Source organism: Electrona antarctica (genome assembly GCF_951216825.1).
Source record: "Electrona antarctica genome assembly, chromosome: 16".
Classification (NCBI taxonomy): domain Eukaryota; kingdom Metazoa; phylum Chordata; class Actinopteri; order Myctophiformes; family Myctophidae; genus Electrona; species Electrona antarctica.
In genome coordinates, this window is record NC_136797.1 from 12032373 (window position 1) to 12049996 (window position 17624).

At 40.6% G+C, this 17624-nt stretch overlaps 2 protein-coding genes across 2 annotated transcripts in view; both read right to left on the reverse strand.

Moving 5' to 3' along the window:
• LOC306940146 (patatin-like phospholipase domain-containing protein 7) overlaps window positions 1-7710 on the reverse strand; it is an 85219-nt gene extending 77509 nt beyond the window's left edge. Inside the window, exons 1-4 of the mRNA XM_079525148.1 lie at window positions 7584-7710; window positions 6281-6341; window positions 4620-4694; window positions 1207-1294 (exon numbers count right to left, since the gene is read on the reverse strand). Coding sequence (XP_079381274.1) covers window positions 1207-1294; window positions 4620-4694; window positions 6281-6328 — 211 coding nt within the window. The 5' untranslated portion in view covers window positions 6329-6341; window positions 7584-7710. The remainder of the gene's footprint in view (window positions 1-1206; window positions 1295-4619; window positions 4695-6280; window positions 6342-7583) is intronic.
• Window positions 7711-10517: 2807 nt separating this feature from the next.
• clic3 (chloride intracellular channel 3) lies at window positions 10518-17405 on the reverse strand. The gene is made up of 6 exons (XM_079524221.1): window positions 17360-17405; window positions 14046-14155; window positions 13380-13505; window positions 13157-13263; window positions 11963-12138; window positions 10518-11035 (listed from the first exon to the last, which is right to left on the reverse strand). Exons 1-6 carry the CDS (start codon window positions 17393-17395, stop codon window positions 10868-10870), a joined length of 723 nt encoding a protein of 240 aa, XP_079380347.1. The 5' UTR covers window positions 17396-17405; the 3' UTR covers window positions 10518-10867.
• Window positions 17406-17624: the final 219 nt, after the last annotated feature.

The following is a 17624-nucleotide window of genomic DNA, read 5'->3' on the forward strand; positions in this document are numbered from 1 at the left end:
TTTTCCCCAGTGAGGGGTGGGAGAGGCTGGACAGCAGACGGCTGGACTTTGGATTTCTCTAACTATAAACTTTTATGACAGCAGACAGCCTAAGTACAAATATAGTTTATGAAAAGGCTACTACAGTGAAGTCAGTTCACAGAAGTTGTTGTAGGCTATGTGGGGATTATCTGACAAGGTAATCTGGTTAGGTTATCTGACCCCCCCCCCCCCCTCCCTTCACATGGACATGACATAATACCTTTATGGATTTACACATGGACATGACACAAATACCTCTATGGACATTATTATTGTTGTTATTTATTATTTTCGTGTTGTTTTTTAGGGTTGGAAGTGCTTTAAATGGTAGATTTTATTTTAGCTTTTAGTCCGAAATGGGTTAGCACCCTCATCCCTTGCATACCTTATCTCAAATTACAACCCACTTAGGGCTTTGAGGTCGGCCGACCAGCTCAAACTAGATGCGATAGTGACCAACAAAAGATCCAAGGGTGATCGAGCCTTCGCAGCGGCTGCCCCCCAGGCTCTGGAACACTTTGCCCTTTCATATTAGAGCTGCCCAGTCCATCATAACTTTTAAATCTCTGCTTAAAACCCACTTCTTCTCCCTGGCTTTTAACGACAGTTGAAGTATAGCCCCCTTCACTAGTGCAATAGTTTGCTTTGTTTGCTCCTTTGTATTGCCTGCTTATATTGTATATTCTTGCTTTAATTTCTTCTAAAATGCCTGTTTGTTTTCATGTTTTAAATGCCTGTCTATATTGTATTGTTTTTGTTTCTGAACCTGTACAGCACTTTGGTTGACCTGGTCATGTAAAATGTGCTATATAAATAAAGTTGAGTTGAGTCCTCTTGTCCTGTTTTACTGCTCACTTCTGTGGGGCTGACCTACTACATTTCACTGCATTTTAAAGATACTACTTTTATAAATATGTATGTGACAAATAAAGATTGATTGATTGATTGATTGAAGGTACCATTTGAGTGGGCAAAACCTTACATATACTAAATTATACTAAATTGTTTATAGGGTCAAATTAAATAGCCTTTCCATAGAAGTACCTTTTTATATATATTTTCCAAAAAGAATACAAACAGCCAATAGCACATTACAAAGTTATCCCCCTCACTGGGGAAAAATTCCGGGAGGCAAAACGGACAAGCACCAGGGTGAGTTGTCCAGTATTCCATTACATAACTCACTGGTCAGACTGTATCTTCTGTACAGGAAAAGCACCACAATGCCAATCAGAGACACGGCGACAGCAGCCCCAATCAGTACGCCAGTGAGCTGTATAGGATGATTTAATAGAGGCAGACAAGGGCAGAGCAATGAGAATATTTACACACATGATGAAAATGATGCAAGCTGAATCAAAGCACACTCACAGCACAAAGGTACCTGCTTGAAATCAATGGTTCCTTACAGACTTGAAACGGGTGCAGTACATTGTTCAGACAAATCACAACCCACCTCATCTCCTAACCTAACCATAACCGCAAGCACGGGAGCAGACTAATGTCTGAATTACATGCGGTCCCCACTTGAAACAACATAATCAAAGTAATTTCATAAAAAAAAGTAAGATATATATTTCTTTTTCATAATTTTTATCCCACGATTTTGTAACCCATTTTTCACCCCCTGTGTCAATTATCTAATGTGATCCTGGGCTCTACACACCCTCCACCAACCTGGGGAGAGCAACAGACTTGAACTCATGCTTCCTTCATGCATGAGTGTCCAAGTCGCTCCTTTACACCTGACAGGGGGGAGTTTCCCTGGTTGGACGTAGCGTGTGGAAGGAACACGTTATTCCAACCAGCTCCTTTTCTCCTCCATCAGGGAAGGGGCTGGCCAGGGGGAGGCAGTTTAGAGACCAGAATTACTGCATGTTTTTTGTGAGGGTACACAGGGAGAACATGCACAGAAAGGCCCTTTCGCCAAAGTAAGAGAATTTAAAAACAATGAGCACCCCATGTGGCAAGCAGGTGTCCAATTTGTTTAAAATGGATCAATTCCAAGAAGAGAATCTGGCTTGCTTGGGAGTAGATTTCAAGAGCAAATACAGTTCTCACAGCGGGGAACATGATATGAGAGATCTCTGTGTGTGTGTGTGTGTGTGTGTGTGTGTGTGTGTGTGTGTGTGTGTGTGTGTGTGTGTGTGTGCGTGCGTGCGTGCGTGCGTGTGTGTACATTACAATACTTACACTCTTCCAAATCAGTAGTTCTCAAACATTCTCAACACTTTCAAGATTTTTCTTTCTCCATGTTCACAAATAGCAGACGCACAAGCTCGCAGAGCGGCATGAAGTTACGCGCCGTGAGCTCGTATGGCTGCTATTTTTGAATAGCCAACTTAAGATGACACAAATGCTTTCCCAGTTCTCAAATGGGTCATAAGAGGGACGCATTCACCAAAAATAAATAAACTGCGATGAAGAAAAACGGGTTATTTTAAATTCCACTAGAGGATACTCCCTTGAGTTGCAGCAACTCGTTTTCAAGGGGGTCCTCAGGGCACAACATACAACGTACAACAAAACAATACAGCAACAAACAATAAAGACATACACAAAGGCTCTTCCCCATCACAAACCCACTACATCAGTATACTTGTAACCCCAGAGTTTCATTGAAAAAATAAAATAAAATAAAATATACAACATTGCCAACGACGGAGGTGGAAAAAGCAAAGTCTGTTCCAAGGAAGGCAAGGTACATGGTCTACTCTACTCTAAATGAAGTTTGGTCACATTCTTGACTTAGATTAACCTTACGTGTTTGAGCGGTGCAGCCACCAAGGATCATGTGTGTCCCTTTGTATGTCTGTATGTAGGGATGTATGTTTAGAGTACCAGCAGCTGACAAAGTGGCGCTGTTGAGCTTCACACTGTGGTGCAGGTGCATGGTGGGAAGATGGGTTTTTAGTGTAAGACCAGCAGTTTTACCACCAGTACAGTGCAGTAGAGACTACGGTGTAGCACATGCACACGTGCATGAAGAGAGGCAGTACAGTACAGTACAGTACAGTACAGTACAGTACAGTACAGTACAGACTACATAGTCCAACAGCCAATAGTCCGACAACCAATAGTCCGATAGCCAATAGTCCGACAGACAATATTCCAACAGCCAATAGTTCCGACAGCCAATAGTCCGACAACGACAACCAATAGTTCCAACTGCCAATAGTTCAGACAGCCAATATAGTCCGACAGCCAATATAGTCCGACAGCCAATAGTCCGACAACGACAACCAATAGTTCCGACAGCCAATAGTCAAACTACTCCAATAGTCCGACAACCAATAGTTCCGACAGCCTATAGTCCCACTACTCCAATAGTCCGACAACCAATAGTTCCGACAGCCAATAGTCCGACAACCAACAGCACCACTCAGTTCAAACGGGTCTGATTTTTGGTCTTACGTGTGACTTTAAGACCAAAATGGCTTCTGTGTGAAACAATAATTAAATGCTTAGAAGCTTGCTTCCTTCTTCGTCGCTGCAAAATATTGAATCTTTCTGTATCACTTTATAATATATGTTGTGTCAAGGATTACATGGGTGAATTACCACATTTGGGTGGGATCATATCTAATCGTTTGAGAAGATAACAATCAGTCTCCCGCGGCTACGTAACAGGAGGAGAACGTTGGGTATGCGTGGCTCGGCTAAATGTTTCCCAATCTACTTTAAAGATCAGCCTTGGAGTCCGTCTGTGCCCAAATATGGACATAGGCTCTGTGCATGAGTGCAGTTCCCTTTTCCAGAACGTGGCATTCACCGTTTCCTGTTCTGGGTCAGATTCTCATAGCTTCATTTGATTAACCTCGGAAACCCAGAAGTTTTTACTTCCAGGGAACAGAGTCCACTTCAATTCGGCATAGAGTAGCGCAAATGTCGATCACTCTCTGCTGATTTCTAATCGTCTGCACCTTTGTTAAATTGACGCACACATGCACACACACGTACACACACACACTCTCTCTGTCGCTCTAATTAATTAGTTTCATGTAGCGCAGCTGCATCTAGATTCTCCCGGCGGATCCTGCTGGGAGCTGCCTATGCCATAGAAATCAAATGATAGCCTGTCATCATCATCAAAACACACAACACCATATTATGCGTTTTCCTGGATACCAAAAACCTCAAACAAGCTGAGAGAGGGAGATGGAGAGGCAGCGGGAGGTAGAGAGATCCATAATTATTACACCACGGCCACGCAATAACCCAAAGAAGGATATTCTATTCACCCATGCAATAACCCGGCCCAATGCTGGGTACTGAAACCTGAACACACGAATCCGTGCAATAACAACAGCAGGCAATGAAAACGCAGCATGGCTTGCTATTTCACATTTCGTATCATGTGGTCTAGATATTATAGTCAAACAATTCCTGGGAACTGGGTTTTCTCCTCAAATATAAATACTATGCATTTTTGTTACAAGTGTTCTCAGTATGTGTGCATAAATGTGGACTGCATTTATTACAAAACAAAATAATACATTTGAAATAAAATAAAAACATGTGAGCCTTGGGGAAAATTTGTAGCAAATTGCAGACAGCAGTAATTGGCAGCAGTCACGGTAGATTAGTTCAACTCATACCATGGTTGTCTGCATTCTCTCCTCCACAAACTGTAACACTCGTGCTTTGATGTCACTCCTGCTGTTCGCCAACATCTAAAGAAGACAAATCAATAAGGAACTCTAGTTAGTTCTATTAACATTACAGCAACATAATTGTAATTAGTAATCTTAATTAGTAAGATATCAGAAACGAAAGATGTGCCCATCTGTGACTGGCTAAAATCATCGAGAAGCGAAAGTGATCACAGCTGCCTGAAAAACCAATCAATGTGTCTGTTATGTCGCTGTATATACAGAATTTAGCTCGAATACGTGCATGCATACCAGTGGCCAGACATAAATGCAAATATTAAAACACGTGTTTAGGAATGAATTAAGATTACATAAAAATAAAAAGGGATATAACACATTAACTCATTCTGGGCAGGAACCCCTCTTAGTGTTTATAGCATTATGTTATACTTTAGCTATTGAAAAATAGCAGATCTACAAGCTCATAGTGCGGCACTCGGTGCTTGTAGGTCTGCGATTTTTGAAAAAATGTGGCGCAAATTTAGAATATATATTCTTTCAGAGCGAACATTTTTAACTCAAATCTTTGCTTCTGGGGGGGTCTTTGGAACAACATATTTTGAGATGGGGTTGGAAGCCAATTACATATAATCTTGGGGGTCCTACTGTCCTTGACATGAAAATGTTTGAGAACGACTGACATAGAAACACTTTCAGAAAACTGTCAGCATTTAGAACTAAGGCATTTGTAGAATCGTCGTCAGGTCTAAATGGGTTTAAGTCATTACTAAAGGTAAAAACAGACAAATGCAAGTGTGCGACTATGCGCGTATGCGCGCGTGTGTGTGTGTGTGTGTGTGTGTGTGTGCGTGTGTCCACACGTCCCAAACTCTTCTCCCTTCTGGCTCCAAAACTATGGAATGCACTTCCCATCACAGTCAGAACTGCAGCCTCACTCCCAATCTTCCGCAGTAGTCTGAAAACCCACCTCTTCAAACTCCACCATGGCCCGTAGCACTTGCCCTAGCCTAGCCCCTTAGATAGCACATTATGTAGACTTAGATAGTATATTAAACAGACTTATAGCTTGTTACGTAGACAGCTCTAGAATTGCACTTTATATAGTCATAGCACTTTATAGTACACATGTATAATATATTATATAGTATAGTATGTATAGTTTACATAGATTCGCATGATTCATGAGAACTACTTTTTATATATGTGATGTATGCCATGCTTTTGTTATTGCTTAATTTACAATTTAGGCATTTAGCAGACGCTCTTAATCCAGAGCGATTTACATTAAGCAATAACAAAAGCATGGCATACACCACATATATAAAAAGTAGTTATCATGAATCATGCGTAAACTAAGAACGTAACAGTGGATTATCTATGTAAACTATACATACTATACTATATAATATATTATACATGTGTACTATAAAGTGCTATGACTACATAAAGTGCAATTCTAGAGCTGTCTACGTAACAAGCTATAAGTCTGTTTAAAATACTATCTAAGTCTACATATACAATTTAGGCATTTAGGCGTTAATGTAAATCGCTCTGGATTAAGAGCGTCTGCTAAATGCCTAAATTGTAAATTGTAAAATTGTAATTGTGTGTGTGTGTGTGTGTGTAGCTATATAACATATACTCACTGAAGTAGCCCAGCTGCACAGATCCCCGTCTTCTCCCTGGCAATCCATGCTGCTGTAAAGTCTAAAAGTAATAATGAAAACCTCTTTCAGCTTTCGAACTGCGTGCAAAATGGCAAAAGTATGTTCACCATCATGTGATCCTTTCCCAATAATTGCATTACACCGTATATATGAACAGTGAGGACAGGACAGCGATTGAACACCAAAAGAGCGGATTGGACAGTTTCCCCCCAACGATACGGATTAGGAAGGAACTACAGTATACTGCAGAGTGAACTAGGAAGGAACTACACTGCAGAGTGAACTTCTTGGCAAGACATGTGGTTTTCAAACCAGTGGTCCAGGGAACCAACCAGTGGTGAGGGGGTTCCAGGTGGTCCCCAGCTAAATGGAGAGTTGGTAACCAAATGGACCCTTTACTATAGTATAGACCTTTAACTCTATGAAAAACTCTATAAAATTGGTTACATTTTACACTCAGTCTCAAGTGTTAAATTATTGTTAAACATCTGCATTACTTAATTTTTCAAGAAGTCTACACAATTAGAGAATGTAGAATAATTGTTATTTTGATCAACATTTGCCTGATATCTCTCCTAATGGTACCAACATCAATACAGCATGGAAATGTGGACACATATCTAATATCCAACAATAACAAAATATATTTGGGGGTCTGTCTGAGAGGCTAAATGTCATCACATGGTGGTCCGTGGCTCAAATGCTGAATAAATAATTGAGCAATTGATATGAAAAGGGTTGAAAACCCACTGTCTGGTATAATAGATTGATTGAAATATTTAACAGTTTGCAGAATTACAGTACAATTCAAGCACAACTCAATACAAAGACTGTTAACTGTGAGTGGACGACCCAATAAAGCATTACACTCGTTTACAAGAGGGTCCACCTTATTATTCATCAAAACATTTAGAGACGTACAAATATACACTTCTATATAGCCAAAGAACAGAACAAGAATTCATCATAAAGGAGGAAAAAAGGGAAAAGAACATTTCCAGTGAGGGGAAATAGGTACATAGGACATTATGGACACTGCAGATAACATTACACTGCCATGAACCATGGTATTCACATAACATGACTCATCGTACTTCACGAGATGCATGCATTATGTTTATGACAGACAGACGTCATATTTCAGGGCTACCATGAACACAGCTTGGCTAATAATTAGCTTTACGTTACTATATGCCATTTTTCTTATTCATAACAACAATTCAACTAAGTTAGCAAACCTAAAGTTATTTTGCAACTAAACACGGGAATGTTAATTACCTACAAATCCAACCGTTGCACTGTCAGGGGGGACGAGAACGATGAATGAACTACAAGAAACAACTGCTGGCTAACAGGCTAATTGACAGAAATACATACATACACCAACAACTAACTTTTCTTGTGTTGAGAATGAGATGGTGTCGCTTCACTTGTTTGGGCTCCACCCATTTAACTCTAATAGACCAATTGCTGCTCTGGAATCTGCCGTTGCTGCGATACAGTACACCATTGTCAACCAATCATGATATGCGGGCCAAAAGACAGCTAGCGTTGTCAAAAAAAAGTTCCTGTTTACATTGGGCCGCCCCCTCTCCTCTCCGCCCCTTTTCTGCATGATAAGCATTATTAGAGTAGAGAGACGTTTCCCCTTTTTGTTTCTTAAGTTGACATACCGGTAACAACTTGTTTCTGCTACTATGTTCTAACTTCTTACCATTTCATGGTAAATGGTCTCACACTTCACACCATGGAGGAGTAGCCAGCTGTCTCAAAATAATAATAAGATGGCCATATATGGTGGCGTGACGTGTCACGAGGCACCATATAAATATGGAGATCTAAGGGTCTTCATGATGTCACGAGGCGTGACCATATATGGAGACGTGATGTCACGAGGCGTGACCATATATGGAGACGTGATGTCACGAGGCGTGACCATATATGGAGACGTGATGTCACGAGGCGTGACCATATATGGAGGCATGGGTGGGTGACAGACAGACGGACGGACGAGATGCAGGTTTTCATAGTAAATGCGACCTACCGTCGCAATACTGTCAGGCTACTCGAATCCACCTCACCCCTGCCCATTTTGATAGGCTGGGGTTGACGACAGCATCTTGGGGTTGAGTACAGCATCTTGCAATGGGTCTGGTCCACAAGATTCACTACACCACCAAGATATACCCATAATGTACTTTCGCTCCTATGCCACTGCCCAACAAAATGTGGAACGCCCTACCAACAGCCATTAAGACATGTGAATCCCTTGACTCCTTCAAAACCGCTCTCAAAGAGCACCTATACGGACGGCTAAAATGCAAAACTGGCCCTGTAAATTAAGTCTGAGCTCCCCTTTCTCCCCATATTGTATACATGTTCTTCCTTTATAGAAGTGTATATTTGTACATCTCTAAATGTCTCTAAAGACCTGTTGTAAACAAGTGTAATGCTTAACCATGGATCATCCACAAAGTAACAGTTTTTGTATTGACCTGTACTTTCGTTTGAAATGTAGTGTATACCCATACTGCATACTGTGAAATCAAAATTTCAATCAATCAATCAACACCACAGGGTGGCACTGCACGTTGACTTAATTTCGTGTGTGTGTGCGTGCGTGCGTGCGTGCGTGCGTGCGTGCGTGCGTGCGTGCGTGCGTGTACGCGCTTGTTTGTTTGTTCATTAATTTTATGTAGGTTATCTATTTGCACGATTAACGATAAATACTGCCCTCATATCATAGGCCTATAAGAGTTGGCCTATATGGTGGAGTATGCTAGTCTCTATTTTTCAGGCCAAGGACCCCTTATGAGAGAGATACAGCTGGGAACCCCCACTATACATTGTATTAAAAAAATGTCATAGGCCTACTTAGATTTGTTTACTTGTTTGACAGCATCATCAGTGTTGTTTGAATCAATGCTTTGGCTCTGTACTTGGTCTGTGCTTTTTCCCTCTCCACCAAACCTCTTTGCCGAAGTAGCAGATCTACAAGCCTCACAATGCCTCGCAACGCAGGCATTGTGTGTAGTAGTAACTCTGCAGGACCCCCTACGGTCCCCGACCCCCTGTTGAATACCCCTGGTCTAATGTTCAGCCGTGCACATCACAGTCACATTAGCAGCCATTTTTGCTTAATCAGAAGCTAGTGGGGATATAATTGCACATTGTAACTGAGCCCCATGTGTTCAGTCATGTAGGCTATACAGATTCATTGGTCTTATAGAATTCCATTCTATGAAACCAATTGGATTTTATGGCTTTCTTGTGAGCTCAATTTGACTGTACTTAGGCCTGCTCTTAAAACTGCAAGATTTTAACCTTCACTTTTCATGCACCCATCCCTCTCACTGCATTGACCTGTAACCTTGACCACACCCGACCTACAGTAATATACTCTGCCACTCTCTATCCACAATGGAGCTCTTCTGTGAATAATGGGACCATTATGTTCCAGTTTCTTTTGCTCCACTTTCACATTATCCTCCATATCCATGAATTGACCAGGAGCAAAAGCCAAGCCTCACCATTAGCTATTTGATATCTCTTCTACTTTAGCTCCTCTCTCCCCTCAATTCCTGATTTTCAGATCAGATTAAGCACATTCAGTATTAGTACCATATCAACATTTATTAGGCGTACTGACTTAATAATGAGAGGCAAGCATGTCCAATTGTCCATCAGTAAGTACATGTTCAACTCTAATATATTCGATTCCATTCCATACAAGGCAAAAATATCAAAACATTATAAGATTGGATTGTGTCCATCCAAAAGATATTATTATTTGATAAACAGGCAGACTCTCAATGAAAAGTCATACAAAAGCAAAAGGTAGCTGAGCAGATTAGTCTAAATAGAGGGTATGCGCGTGACATCATCATCATACCAGGAAGTTATGCGGAAATGCCTACTGAAACTACTTTCTGGACTTGACAGACCGTACATCCAAACAGAAAAGTCATATTTGATTGCATTAAATGACTTTAATCAACATTAAACTCACTTTGTCACTCACTTTGCCACACGATCTGCCATTCACTTTATGCATGCGCATACCCTCTATATTATTCCTATATCTGCGTTGCCATAATTCTCTAACATTTCATAACTAGCTTCCAGATCCTTCTTAAAACACTAAAAAAACACAAATCTGTTTCTAAGTGTATCTGATTTCTCAACAAAAATCTGATAATTAGCAGTTACATACATATAGGCTAAATATTTACTTTATTCAAATTATACACACATTCACACAGAGACATAAAACAAATATTTCCTGGCATTTCCTTTACAGTGCTTCCTCTCTCTTATAAGGGGTAGAATAAGAAATCCAGATACATTTTTTTGGGCAACATTTAGCTGCATTTGTCAGCTATAGATTATAACCCAACACACAAACACATAGAGACACAACATCATTACTTATGTTCATCAATCACACAAACAAACATGTAAACACTCCTTCTAGTTATGTTAAACAATTTAATCGTCCCTCTTCTACCCTGTTTTTGTTATTCTCTGCACTCACTACTCCTCATTTTCCATGATCACTCTCTGTGTTTATTTCTTGTTGAGGTACTTGGCCACAGGGTGGTAGGCCAGAAGGATCTCAGAGTCTTTGGGGCAGGTGTAACGGAACTCGTCTTGCTCATATGCCTTCTTCAGGTAGCTAGTCAGACCAGTCAGGGCCTCCGGAATGGCAAAGTCACGGTACTTCTTGCACACCACCTGGAGGAAAGCAGGACAAACCAGTGTTGTTTTTTGGCAGCAAATTTCTATTTTAGTTTTAGTCATAGTCTCTTGAATAGTTTTCACACTTTAGTCACCCGGAATGTTTTAGTGTTTAATGTCTAGTTTTAGTCGACTAAATATCATAAGATTTTAGTCGACTAAATCTACAGGTGATTTAGTCTACTAAAATGAATTTTGGCGGGCCTTGATGCCGCCGTAATGGCTGATTTTATACTACTCACAACGCAGCGCAACGCGTTGTGAGCTTGTAGATCTGCTATTTTCAGCATCCAACCAAGTGTAAAATTACTTATACTGGACCTCTTTTGTCCACTAGTCCCTCCCTGACATTTTAGTATGGTTTTTATTTGTTGACAAAATCAACAGTATATTTAGTCGACGACCATTTTTCGTCATAGTCGACGAAAACAACACTGGTGCTAGCCCCTCCTATGTCCAGCTTTCAGGGCGCGTGTAAACACAAACATTGTCGAAACACAGTCATTGAATGCCATTGATAATGAATGGCTGCAGTTTTACGTCATTGTCCCAACACAAATATTAAAATGCCATTGACAATGAAAGGCCAGATTTGAGCATTTGTCCCGACACAAACATTAAATGCCATTGAAAATTGAAGACAAAAGTGAGGACGCAAATTAGGTGTGATTTTATTATTATAATTATTATTACTAGTCCTTACCCGTTCTGAATATATGAACAGAAAATGATGTTCAGTGTGGTGTCGAAACAGCGCGTGTGTTCACGTTAACATGCCCCGCCCGTTATTATTATTATTATTATTATTATTATTATTAATTGTCGCTATACCAATAAATACATACATAAATAAATAAAATATATGATCATTTACAGTGGAAAAAAATGGTCCCAGATGGCAGAATGTGTTATATCGGCGCTAACCTTCACTATGTTGATTTTAGGAAGCAGGTTACAGTCTGCCAAGGACAGGGAGTTTCCGTCCAGATAGGGCCGTGTGGATTGGCTGGCGTCTGGGCTCTGGTCCAGCTCGTGCGGGAGAGGGCACAGCAGGTACTGGTCCAACTTCATCAAGCTCTTGAGGAACTTCTTCTCTAGCACTGAATGACAAAAATGTACACAAAAGGTTTTTTTTCTTTAGGTCTGAATGTATTGTGGGGTCACCTGGAAGGTATAAATAAACTCACAACCTCCAAGCAGCCAAATCCCCAATCTTTGTTACCTTACCCATATAGTCCATACCAGTGGCTCCCAAACGTTTTCATGTCAAGGACCCCCAAATTGACACTATAATTACCCTGCGGACCCCCATTTGAAAAGATATGCCAGGGACCGCCATGAGAGAAGATTTGTACGGCTCTAGCAGTGATTCTCAACCCGTTTAATTTCAAGGACCCCCAGTTTGACATGCATTATTAGGCTACGGACCATTTCTATCTCTGAGACCCCAATGTACAGTATATTGTAAAATCTATGTTAATTTAACTCTGAGAGTGTACAAAATGGAACCAAATGGACCCTAATGGGTCCATTTGGTTCCATTTGTACACTCTCAGTGTTACAGACCCATTGTCAGAGTTACAGAACCATTTGGTTCCAAACTATCATTTAGCTGGGGGACCCCCTAATAGGTATATCCAGCAGGAGCTGTTTGTTCTCAAGTCTTTCCACACATGTCCAAGTAAGTAAAAGTCACAAGTCCTTTATTTCCTTTTCTGATTTGAGGGAGCTCTTCAGCTCTGCCGTTCCGAATTTGAATATCCTGCCAGTTTATTGGCATGCAGTGATCAGTCAGTTGAAAGATTTATGCCAAATAAACACTACAGAAAGGCAGCATTTTGTATAGTATGCTAAACTATAATTGGCATGGTGATATATTGATCAATTTCAAGTGTTTCTTTTCTTTTTTTTTCTCCCTGGAAATAAAAACGTCTGGGTTTCCGAGGCTATGTCTTTCTTAACCCATTAAAACCGAGGAAGAAAATAAACTTCTTGCCGTACGTGCTGCTAGCTTGCCATTTTTGAACTTTTTTTTGAAGAATCTTGAAAGTGTGATAACTATTGATTTAGAAGGCCATCCATGTCCATATAGCAAGGAAAGTAATATAGTAGCCTTACTGTCATTGAGTCCAGGATTGGGATTCTTGATGTATGCTGAGAATTTATGGAAGATGTCATCGCCGGCTCCATTGGACTCCTTGTATCGACAGGACATCTTTGGAAACCTAGCAGTGGAGAATTAACAGTTTTTTGCTTTTGGCAAATCAGCCTGTACGTGTCTGTATATGCGTGCGTGCGTGCGTGCGTGCGTGCGTGAGTGAGTGAGTGAGTGCGTGCTCACTGTGGCGGAGCCAGGGCCTCCTCCAGGAACTCCTCAATCTTGTTAGTGTCCGTGCGGACTTCATCATCGAAGATGAGGAAGGGCGGCTGAGAACCTGGTGCCAGGTCTTTCAGGACCTCAGGAGCCCTTTAACAGAAACAACAACTGTACTATAAATATATATATTTTTATTATTAACAACATACTGCACTTCTTTCATGAACAGATATTATATACAGGTTTCTGTCATGAACATTACACTTGTTATTGAACATTACAATCTATCTGAGACAAACCAGAAGCAGATTTTCTTTAAAAAAAAATACTTAAACATAAATTGATGAGTCCTTTATAGATGACGTTTTTTTTTCTTCTATTTTTTCTATATTCTTATTGTATTTTTTTTTTTTTTTTTTTGTGTAAACACTGTAGGCCTATTTGTTACTATTGGTCGTTGTTGTCTGTTAAATGCAGAGCGACTTCACTGTTTTAGCTGATAACTAGATTATGTATGTTTTAGATTTCAATTATCATCTGTTTTTATTGTATAGATGTTTGTGTGGACCCCAGGAAGACTATAGCAACCACTTTGTGGGAGCTAATGGGGATCCCAATAAAGAATAAAGAATAAAGATTAAAGTGACAGACCACAGTTTAAATATGATACAAGAAATAAACACCACTCACCTCTTCATATCCACAGTGGTGAGGGTGAAGTTCGCTCCTTTCAACCAGAGAATCATGAAGAGTCTCTGGCAGAATGCACAATTTCCCACACTCTCGCCATCATCACTGGCCTGCGCACACACACACACACACACACGCACACACACGCACGCACACACACACACACACACACACACACACACACACACACAGGAAGAGGGAAAAGAATAATGCGTTCAATGTTCAGATAGTTGCTATAATAGCAGCCTTGGTGCGACTTAATTACTTTAATTTGACCCATGATAAAGACAACAATGTTCGACCACATCGGTTCCCATGCAGCTACAACAGGGGACAACAATTGCTAGGCTATACCTTGTAGATCTGCTATTTTCACCACATGTTCACCTATTTTTGCTGAATGTTCACCTTGACATGCCCATAGAGACATTAGGTTTCATGTGGACCTGAGCTCGATTCTACAAATGTCTTCTAAATCCTGACAGTTTTCTGAAAAACCCTAGGTTTCTATGTCAGTCGTTCTCAAACATTTTCATGTCAAGGACCCCCAAAAATATATGTAATTGGCCGCCGACCCCCCATCTCAAAATATGTTGTTTCAGGGACCTCCCCCAGAAGCAAAGATTTGATTAAAAACGTTCGCTCTGAAAGAATATATATTCCAAATTTGCGCGACATTTTCACGATTTTTCAAAAAATAGCAGACCTACAAGCTCATAGTGCGGCACTCGGTGCCGCGCTATGAACTTGTAGATCTGCTATTTTTCAATAGCTAAAGTATAACCAAAAGGGGTTCCCGCCCAGAAAGGGTTACAGGGTTAAATGTGAAAGTCATCCATGTCAGACCTTGCAATGTCAGTCATCAATTTACATTGATCACTGGCAAACAATACAATACTGGATCAAGACTAAATTAACTCCTTCACAGATATAAGCCTGCTCACATCTTCTCTGACAATCTTACACAAGCTTTTTAATTATAAGATTATTTACACTAAAGCTGCAATCTGTATCTTTATGTCCTACCTGGGATTCAAACCATAGTCTCCTCCTAGCTCTGGTTCATAGCTCTAATGCCGTTGCCGCTTAGAGCTATGTTACAGATTACTTCCGGGGCTCGCATAAATGCAGACCAGCCTCTTGTCTTTAGCGTAAATAAAAATAACGTTTTTGCTTCTCACCAATACAAAGGCGGGTTGTGTCATTAGAAAGCCTACTTTCCTTAGTGGAAGTACTCTGAGCCCCCCACCACACGTATAAAAGGTACTTTTTGGGCAAAGTACCACCGGAAAAAAATAATACTTTTAGTTACTCCACTGCGCCCTCTACCGATATTGCCAAGAGAAAACCCTCATACAGAATATTGTTCCTCCGGTGAAAAAAAATCCCTTTCTGGCCAAAAGTACCTTTTATACGTGTGGTGGGGGGTCTCAGAGTGCTTCCACTAAGGAAAGTAGGCTTTCTAATGACACAACCCGCCTTTGTATTGGTGAGAAGCAAAAGCGTTCTTTTTATTTACGATAAAGATGAGAGGCTGGTCTGCATCTATGCGAGCCCCGGGAGTCATCGGTAACATAGCTCTAAGCGGCAACGGCATTAGAGCTATGGACCAGAGCTAGTCTCCTCCATGAGAGACAAAGTGGCAATCCCTATGTGAGATGGAGGATGACTGATTTAAGCAGTCACACCTGGCCTGAGTCAAACTAGAACTGGACTCGGAGCTGGGTGTGGCTGCGCACCTGTTGTGCATGGACTTGATCAAGGCACAACAGGTGCGCAGCCATACACCCAGCTCTGAGTCCAGTTCTAGTTTGACTCAGGCCAGGTGTGACTGCTTAAATCAGTCATCCTCCATCTCACACGCTGCTTGACTGGCTAAGATATTGTGCTTATCAGTATCAGGTTGTTACAAATCATATGTCTAGGGGTAAAATGAGTAGGCACTAGGCAACATAAGAAGGGGGAGCAGGAAACCATGATCAAATACGAGGTTTTATTATAAATATATATATAATAATAAACCGTAATCAAAGATATAAATACAATAACAGCTCATAAACAAATAAACAAAATACAATAAAGAAACAACGCCTTTCCGAAGGGCGTTCGGAACAAAGGGTTAAACAATATAAGGTAGTTTTCACAGTTAGCAGTCACATATAGTAGCGGGTCGGAGGAAGACCATAGTGATGTTCCCCGGCGAGCGGTCTGCATTCATGCGAGCCCTGGAAGTCATCGGTAACATAGCTCTAAATGCGACGGCATTAGAGCTATGGACCAGAGCTAGTCTCCTCCATGAGAGACAAAGTGGCAATCCCTGCTTGACTGGCTAAGATATTGTGCTTATCAGTATCAGGTACTACTATGTATTACTGTTTTTTTCAGATTGGTTAAAACTATGTTTTTATTCGTTATTATTAACATCTTTAAACAAAACATGTATTTGTATGCTGTGTAATACAGCATTAAAGATGATGTATTCTCCACAATCCAATAGCAGTGAGTCACTGGAATGTCAGGAAGTGTTGACAGTTTCTGCAATGGTGTAAACAAAGCACATGTCTACAAACTGGACAAGCCTCTTTTCAGGCTATACTGACCTAACATGGCTTTTCCACACTGTCAGTGCAAGAAATGCAAGAAACTATATTTCCAATACTCCTTTTTCTACACTTACAATAATTGCAGCATTGTCTAGAAATGATTCTGTATGCTACTGATTATGAATCATAATCAACCCAACTTAGCCTTTATGATTAAATATGGAAATGCAATGTAAATAGACACATATAGACCAGGGCCAGGAGATGTAATACTGTATATTACAATACTGTATAATATTAATAATAGTATGTTGTCTAGCTGTTGTAGGATTGCTTACAATAAATCTCGCTGGCATTTTCATCAAAGAAAGGGAATTCTCTTCTCAAGATACATCTTATGTGCAGTGTCTAAGCATTACCTGAGAACGATTCTACAAATGCCTTCTAAATTCTGACAGTTTTCTGAAAAACCCATGTTTCTATGTCAGTGGTTCTCACGCATTTTCATGTCAAGTACCCTCAAAAATATATGTATTTGGCCTCCGACCCCCATCTGAAAATATGTTGTTCCAGGGACCCCCCATAAGCAAAGATTTGACTTAAAACGTTTTCTCTGAAAGAATATATACAGTGTATATTCAAAGATTTGCACCACATTTTCAAGACTTTTCAAAAATAGCAGACCTAGAAGCTCAATAGCTAAAGAATAACATAATGCTATAAACACCACCCAGAATGGGTTAAGTTCTCTATACGTATTGTAGTTCTTACCTTGATGAAGAGTTCAATCTTTGGCGCCTCTGCCATCACCCCCTCTCTCCCTTTCTTCTCCATCACCCCCTCTTTCCCTCTCTTCTCAATCTCTCCTTTATATCTCACTCTTTTGCTCCAGACCTGTCGGTTACACGTACAGTAACAGTGAGTTCAAACAGCAGATACGATACGATGCGATGCGATGCGATGCGATGTGATGCGATGCGATGCGATGCGATGCGATGCGATGTGATGCGATGCGATGCGATGCGATGCGATGCGA

What these genes read in the sequence shown, in the direction of transcription:
- clic3 (XM_079524221.1), bottom strand. Translation starts at nt 17,395, where the DNA reads ATGGCAGAGGCGCCAAAGATTGAACTCTTCATCAAG. An exon ending in ACCACTGTGGATATGAAGAG is followed by an intron (nt 13,506 to 14,045) that starts GTGAGTGGTGTT and finishes TTTCTGTTAAAG; the next exon opens with GGCTCCTGAGGTCCTGAAAG. An exon ending in GAGGCCCTGGCTCCGCCACA is followed by an intron (nt 13,264 to 13,379) that starts GTGAGCACGCAC and finishes CTCCACTGCTAG; the next exon opens with GTTTCCAAAGATGTCCTGTC.